The following is a 7224-nucleotide window of genomic DNA, read 5'->3' as shown; positions in this document are numbered from 1 at the left end:
ATCCTCACCCCTGGCCCCTGGGAAAACACTTCTGGGATCTCATCCCGTGCATTTCCCACTCCCTCCTCCAGGACCTCTCTGGGACATCCCCACTGGATGGGGCTCATCCCACAGAGATGAGTGTGTACTGAAGCTGCTTGGCTGCCTTTAAAGCTTCCAACTTGTTTGCAGGAGCCTGGCTGCCCCTCCACCTCCATGCCCTCCCCATTGCCAGCACACCAGACACATTCAGAACTGCCTGAGCTTGGAGCATCTGTGCAGCGCTGGTGGATGGAGCCTGGCTGAGCGTACATGCCAAAAGACAGTGTGGTTTCCAGGTGTTCCTGGAGCAAATGGGCTCATGGCCAAAGACAGCTGCATATCTTTCTGCAAGTGTATACTCTCAGCACATGGGCAGAAATCCCCTATGGAGGCTTGGCTGCCAGCACTCACTGCTCGTGCAGGCATCACCAAGAGCAAAGAGCACACTCCTGCTGCAAACCTTCAGAGCAGAGACAGAGGCTGTCCCTCCTTGAGGTCACCGTCAGGACAGTGCCACCAACACCACCACCCTCAGCCAGCCTGCTCCAGCCCTCGTGCGTGGTATGGGGCATGCAGCCTGTGGAAGGGACAGTGGAAGGGATCTCACCCCTGCCCCACAGGCATTTGGAGAGGTGTAGAGCCAGGGTCCTCTTGGAGGGAACTGGAGATAGGGAGAGAAGCACCAGCTGCACTCAGGGAAATGCCCATTAATATCAGGAAAAATATTTCCCCACAAGGATAGTCAAGCCTTGGATTGAAATCTCCACCCCTGCACCCTCTCCATTGCTTCAGCTTCAGCCCTTCCTTGCACCTCGGTGGAGATTGCAACACAGGGACAAAGGTCTCCTTGGGGACAGGAGATCCCTCTGCTCCTCTCAGCAGTAGGAGACAGCGAGCTGCTCCTTCCGTAGTCCGGGATAGGAAGAGGAAGCTCCAGCCGTGCCACCTGCCAAAGTGCCTCATTTCTGTGTGGCTGGCTGCTGGTGCCACCTTGTGCACGGCACTGTGCTTTCCATCAGGAGAGTCTTTCCTCCAGCTGCGCCCGTGCCCAGCATGTCAGTACTGCCGGAGGGGACAGGAGGAAGCTGGCAGGCAGAAGGAGCAGTGCAAACAGGATGTGCAAGCATAGCTGCAGTCAGACCCTCCCACTTTCAGCACTCTCCAAGCTTATTAACTGCAAAGAAATCTTGGTGGGTGGAAGAGGAATTTAGGCAGCAGAGGATTAACATCATTCGTCAGTCCCATGTGGATGCAGTCTGGTGCTGGGACCTGATATCCACTCATTCTCCCTTGATGCTGGCAGAGATCCTGTGGCGAGGAGGATGGTGCAGGATCAGCAGGGAGTGCTGGAGGTCCCCTCCTTTGGGATCTCTCCTCCTGGCACTTCTGGGGGCCCTGTCCTCATGGCAAAGGACAGGCCATGAGCAAAAGGTGTGGCGGTGCATCCTGGGGGCTGGGGGGAGAATAACTCCTGCAACACCTCCAGCAGCCCTCAGCCCCTGAGAGATACTGAGGCTCTGCTTTCCTGCATGCGACATGGAGCTTTCCCAGTGCCGAATGGGTGAAAGCATGGCTGCTGGAGTCACTTCTGCTCCCCAGGAGGACCATGAGAGACTGAGGAAAGGGGCTTTCCACGTTGGGAAAAGGGGATGCGATGGGTTTCCCCCTCTGTTGGGGTCAGTGAGATTTCTAAGAAGAATGTGGTTAGCCACAAAGCACATCCAAGCGACCATCCCCCCCCACTCTGGTGTGATTCGCGCTCACTCCTGAGGAAGAATTTCTTAATGAAAACGGGAACAACGCATGAGGGAGAGAGGGGGCTCCCGTAGGAAATCCAACCTACTGTTACACATCGCTGGGCTCTGTTCAGGAGGCACCAGTCATGCTGCTGCCCTCCCTGAGACCCCCTCTTACCAGGGTGTTGTGCAGTGTTCTGCTCCCCACCTCCAAGCCAAGGAGCTAGAAAGGGCAAAAGGGGAATTCCAGCAAGCTCAGACACAGCCAGCCCCCGTGGCAGAATCTGGCCTGGCTGCATTCACCTCATTGAGAAATGTGAGACTGCATCACAGCTGTTTTGATTTCCATGCCTCTACTACAAGCTTCTGACATGGGAGGCTTCCACGTCTCCCACAGCATCTCAGTCCCACTGCAGCGTGGCACCCAGGATCTCCTTGGGATCTCCTCCAGCTGAGAGAATGTAGTCAATGGAGTCAATTGTTGGTCAAAATGGAATTAAGGAAAAAACAGTGAGCGCTTGACTTTGGCCAGAAAAGAGCAAAGAAGGTCTTGAGGTCTTGGCTAACAGGAAGGCAGTTCTGTGCCAGTTCCTAAGTGGCTGACACTGGGGAGAGTGGGAGCCCCGTTGCCCACCATCCACTTCTCCATCTCCATGCTGAAGCAGGAGGACAGAGCCCAGGGGGACGATGTGGTTGGAAATGCTGGCTCTCCATGAGCATATCTCTCACTTAATAACCCACAGTTCCTCCCCTAGTTCCACCACTGAGGGAAACAAGGTCCAGAGGAAACCACTCTCCTGCAGGGCACGTGTCTACACACCACAGTTTTGGAGATCACCGCCCTTCTAGCACCCGTGTAGCCCCGTAAGCACGAATACCAAAACCCGTAAGCACAGAGCTGCAGTGTGCATGTTCCTATGTGTTGTCAGCAGTACAGCATGGAGGGACCAACCCTGTGCATGTGTCCCCAGGTGAGCATCACTGGAGCTCAGTCCAGCATCCCAGCCCAGCATACTGTGCTGCCAGGAGCCTCATCTGTACCGGGTAATTGCTGAGCAGATCATTTGGCTCACACTCAGGACTTTCCTTCTTTTGGCTGCATGTTGTGGTTTCTCTCTTGCTTGGCTACTTTCTGCTTGTCACCTAATCCTGTCTGCTCCAGGGTGGCCCAGCTCCTGGAAATTCCCCCAGCCCAGCGCAGTTCCTCCAGCCTGTTGCTCAGAGAGTATAATTGGAGTGTTCTCTGGTGCTATTGCACCTGCCATGCATGACAGCAGTTTTTTTGTCTGCTCCCACCTGAGGTTTCTGCTACGTTCTTTTCACCTTGTTTTCCTCTGTAACAGTGTTTTGCAGTGAGGATGGCTTGCAGACTCACGTCAGCCCCGGCCAGATGCCTGTGCATGCACTCCCATATGACCAGAGCAAGTCACAGCCCCATTAATAACTCCTCTAACATCCCAGAGAGCACAGGAGCACGGCAGCCCTTTCACCCTAACCTGTCTTCCCCACCCTTCCCACTCTCCCCAAAGACGGTCATGAGAGCCAGAAGGACTGTGTTTGTGTTTGAAAGATATGTTTTATTGCCTTGCATCCTGCCTGGAGCCCGGACAGCCGCACTGTGGCACAAGGCCGGCTCAGTGCCCAGGGTCGGTATCGGGTTCTTCACAGTTTCTTTACAGTCTTAAAAGAATACACCTCAACGCTCACCAGATAAAGCAATCAGCCATATAAATGCACTCAATAGAAGCACTCAGCTACAAGCGTTCGCCAGCCAGCACACTTCCTATGCTGAAATTTTTAAGCCCCACAAATCCTATTACTGTAATCATACAGCTTAATAGACCCTTACTGACTGAAGTCCACGTCTGAAGGCCAAAAGCAAACAGCACTGTGGCTTTTACAGGGCCTTTCCATTGTTCCTCAGCACAGTGGGGAGACTGCAGTCAGGGGATCTATCCACCCACCTGCTTGCAGCCTCACCTTTCAGTGTGCTCAGGGTTTGATAGAGCTGCTCACTATTGTATTTGCAATGAATTCTGCAGATTCTTCTATTGCTGCACCTGCATAGCCTTCTGTGCACTATTTCCACCATGCACACATTTCGTTTTGGAGAAGAAAGCCTAAGAGAGTTTCTTTTATCGCTCCTGAAAGCAAAGCACTTTGCTTAATAATGACCCAATCTCTGAATACAGCAAAAACGAGTGAGGACAAAGCGGTAAAATCGCACTAAAATGAGAAGTTTGCTCTGACCTCATTGCAATTTTATATCTAAAAAAAAAAGGATTGAAAAAAATCAAAGGATATTTGGAAAAAACCTATCTTCCTACTGTGATACTGCAACAACTTGAAGCTAAAGGTAAGCTCCAGCCCAACAGTATAGCAGAACCTGCAGTCCCCATGCTGCTCTCAGCCACCGTGGGTGTTGTGAGATGCAGCACCCTGGCCCTGGGCACTGCTTGGAAGCTGGAAAAGAGCAAGTGGGCTAGAGGGGAATGAATTGCAGCCATCATTTATTTGGTATAAAAATAAGAGCCATCTTCCAGAAAAGCCAGTCTGCAGCATAAATGGTGCTCTGTGAAGCAGCAAGCAGAGCCCTCCAGGTGCAACTGTGTAAAGCAGAGTCTTTAATATAAATACAAATGTATAATATCCCCAAATGAAGCTGCCATCCCACCAGGTGCCTTGCAGGAACCCCCCCACCATGGTGAAGGTGCTCACTGCTGGGGCTCAAGCTCCCTGCTGGGGAGAGGGGGTGCCGACAGAGGGGAGGAGGACATGGGGCAGAGCACAGTCCCCTCTTGCCCCACGCTGGAAGGTGAGTGTGCTGCAGGTGTCCATTGCTGGTCGGTGGTCAGTGGGGAAAGTGCTTGCCCTAGGGAAGAGGGCAAGGAGAGAGTGAGTGTCTCAGCACACCCCAACCTGAGGCTGTGGGGCAGTGTCCCCAAGCATTTCTGCCACCAGCTTCATCCCCAGGCTGCTGAGGGGGTGAATTTGGGATGCAGGGCAGCATTACTGCCATCCCTTCTCCAGCTTGTGATCCCCTCCCTCCCAGTCTGCCCTTCACCTACCTCTCCAGGCCTGGCTTAGACCTGCTTCTTCTTCTGCCTCTTGGGTTTGCGCTGGGAAGGGTTTTTTCTTCTGTTGTCCAGGCTCTTGATCAGCTTCTGGACAGTGGGGTCGGTAGGAGAGGAGCAGATTTTCATATTCTTCTTGGTGGTGAACCTGGGAGTATGGGCAGATGGGTTTGCTGCTGAGTAAGAAGGAGCAGACAGGGAGGGAGGGCTCAGACCACAGTGGAGTACTTACACAACAGCACGCAGCACGCATCCTGACTCAGGGCCCTGGATGCTGTAGGTCTTCACCAGCTTGATGGGGATGGTCTTCTGGCTGGTCTTCAGGCAGCAGTCTGAGGCCGGATTGTCCACACCTGGGGGACAGAGGGGGCATGTGAGATTTTGGTCCCCCATTTAGCCAAGGCACCTTCGCACCCCAGGGAAGCACAATGTGAGTCATTGTTCCTGGGAGTGATGCTGTGATTGTTTCACGCTGATGGGCAGGTCAGCTCCAACACACTGCTCCGTAAAAGAACAGGGGGAGAGAACAGGATGAAAAAAGGCTCATGGGCTAAGAACGGCATGGCCATTTACCTACTACATACATGGGCAAAACATCTCAACGTAAGAGAGATTCATACAATTTATCGCCTACTCCTAAGAAATTAGAGCTGGGAAAACTAAATGCAAACTAAAAACACCTTCCTTCCATCCAACTGCTTCTATCTCTTCCCCTGAGCAATGCAGGGGAATGATGTTGGGGCACCAAAATAAGCATGGGAACCCTGCTCCCCAGTGCCCCACTGCAGCGATATGTGACACACAGTGCCACCCCTGCACTGCTGCTGGGGGGGAAGCAGGAATGGGCTCTTTTTCCTGCTTTGCCCCCAAGCTTGGGGTGCTGCCACCCCACCCAGACACCCAAACACCCACCTGCACCACACCACCACCCTTTGCTCTCAGGGCCACCGCACTCTATGCAGAGCCCTAACCCTAATCCTGACTCCTGCCCCACATTCCCTACAGCCCTCACCTTCAGCCTGGTGGAGCAGGAGAGAAGCAGCCAGCAGGAGCAGAGGCAGCAGGACGCGCAGGGCCATGGTGGGTGCTGAGCCTCGCGATGCTGAGCAGCAGGACACACACTGCTGTCCTGAGCTTCGGCTGCTCCAATTTATCTGCAGTCGCTTTGCTTTCGTTTTCAGTCCCCCTGGCAGTCAGCCCACTAGAGGCTGTGATGGAGGAGATGGAGGGTGGAAGTTTCCCGTAAGCAGTGAGCCCCCCTTTACGGACCAGTTCTGTCTTGTTCCTGGCTGCCCAGCACAGCACAGGGTGCCACGCGGGGGGCACACTGGAGACACAGCCCCCGGCACGTCCAGGTAATTTCTGGGCTCCTGTTTCCTACCCCATCCCACAACCTGCCGCTGCCTGCTCCCAGCTGCTACTGCTTGCCTGCTGGCTCCCCAGGCAGTGACCCTGGCAGGTGGCCAAGTCATCAGGGAAACCAAGGAGGGAATCTTCTGATTCCCCAGCCTGTGCTTTGCTTCCAAGACAAGACATTCTCCTGACGTAGGAGGAGCTGAACGTCCACATCCGAGCTCTCTCAGCTCTTCTCCGAAGCTACTTTGGGAGCCCCCCAAAACTCCTGAATACATCTCTACTATTGGGATGTGCAGGGTCCATGGTGGAAATGGGGCTGGGGGAGATAGTACAGCTTGCTCCCTCTCTGCATACTTGAAGATCCAGAGTGTCTGCACCCTCTCTGTGTCACCTTATTGTGGGGACCTGGGGCTGAGCAGGGAACTCAACCAGATGAGGGAAACGGCTGGTGAGATCCTCTTGAAGCCCAAGGCACTGTCCCTCAGGTAGGAGACAGTGAGCTCTTCAGCAGGACATGCTGGGCACGGATCTGGCAAGAAGTGATTCTGAAGGAGCTCAACTGCAGTGGCAAAACCCAAAGAGAGGGCTCGGTCACCATGCCACAGACTGGAAGAGACGGAGGATCAAGATTTCACGACTAAGGATGAAGATTTCACAACAGTCTGTGCAACCTGTTCCAACACTCAAAATGTTCTCATGTTGAAAACATTTTCCCTCTGTTTAATTGGAATTTCCCTGGGTGCATCCTGTACTGCTTCTTCTCACCCAGACCCAGGGTCCCTCTGAGAAGAGCTGGGTCCCTTCAGCCCCCTGGGCAGCCACCACCAGCAAGGAGCCCCTTTATCACCCTCCCCCTATCACAGACCCTCCTGACCCAGCCTGGCCTCCATCCTTTCTGCTGACCATGTTGATTGTATCCCCAGAGCCCTCATAGGTTCTCCAGTTGTAAGGAGGAGTCTGAGTTCCTCCCTCAGTCTTGCTGCCTGAGCCCCAGTGTGCTGCTAGTGAAGCCCCAGAAGTTTAAAGCAGTTCCTGAT

At 53.8% G+C, this 7224-nt stretch overlaps 1 protein-coding gene across 1 annotated transcript; it reads right to left on the bottom strand.

Annotated features, from left to right (window-relative positions):
- Positions 1–3313: 3313 nt before the first annotated feature.
- CCL21 (C-C motif chemokine ligand 21) lies at positions 3314–5981 on the bottom strand. Its single transcript, XM_042862387.1, has 4 exons — positions 5844–5981; positions 5064–5184; positions 4826–4979; positions 3314–4629 (listed from the first exon to the last, which is right to left on the bottom strand). The coding sequence occupies exons 1-3, from the start codon at positions 5908–5910 to the stop codon at positions 4841–4843; spliced, it is 327 nt and encodes a 108-aa protein (XP_042718321.1). The 5' UTR covers positions 5911–5981; the 3' UTR covers positions 3314–4629; positions 4826–4840.
- Positions 5982–7224: the final 1243 nt, after the last annotated feature.

The sequence above is a fragment of the Lagopus leucura genome, unplaced genomic scaffold, assembly GCF_019238085.1.
Source record: "Lagopus leucura isolate 7727_CA_CO unplaced genomic scaffold, USGS_WTPT01 Super-Scaffold_650, whole genome shotgun sequence".
NCBI lineage: Eukaryota > Metazoa > Chordata > Aves > Galliformes > Phasianidae > Lagopus > Lagopus leucura.
The sequence above is the reverse complement of the archived record's forward strand: the minus strand, read 5'-3'. Positions and strand labels throughout refer to the sequence as shown.

Excerpts from the sequence above, each read along its gene's own strand:
- CCL21 (XM_042862387.1), bottom strand. The coding sequence starts at position 5,910 with ATGGCCCTGCGCGTCCTGCTGCCTCTGCTCCTGCTGGCTGCTTCTCTC. Across the intron at positions 5,185-5,843 it reads CCTGCTCCACCAGGCTGAAG|GTGTGGACAATCCGGCCTCA; the intron begins GTGAGGGCTGTA and ends TCTGTCCCCCAG. Across the intron at positions 4,980-5,063 it reads TGCGTGCTGCGTGCTGTTGT|GTTCACCACCAAGAAGAATA; the intron begins GTAAGTACTCCA and ends CCATACTCCCAG.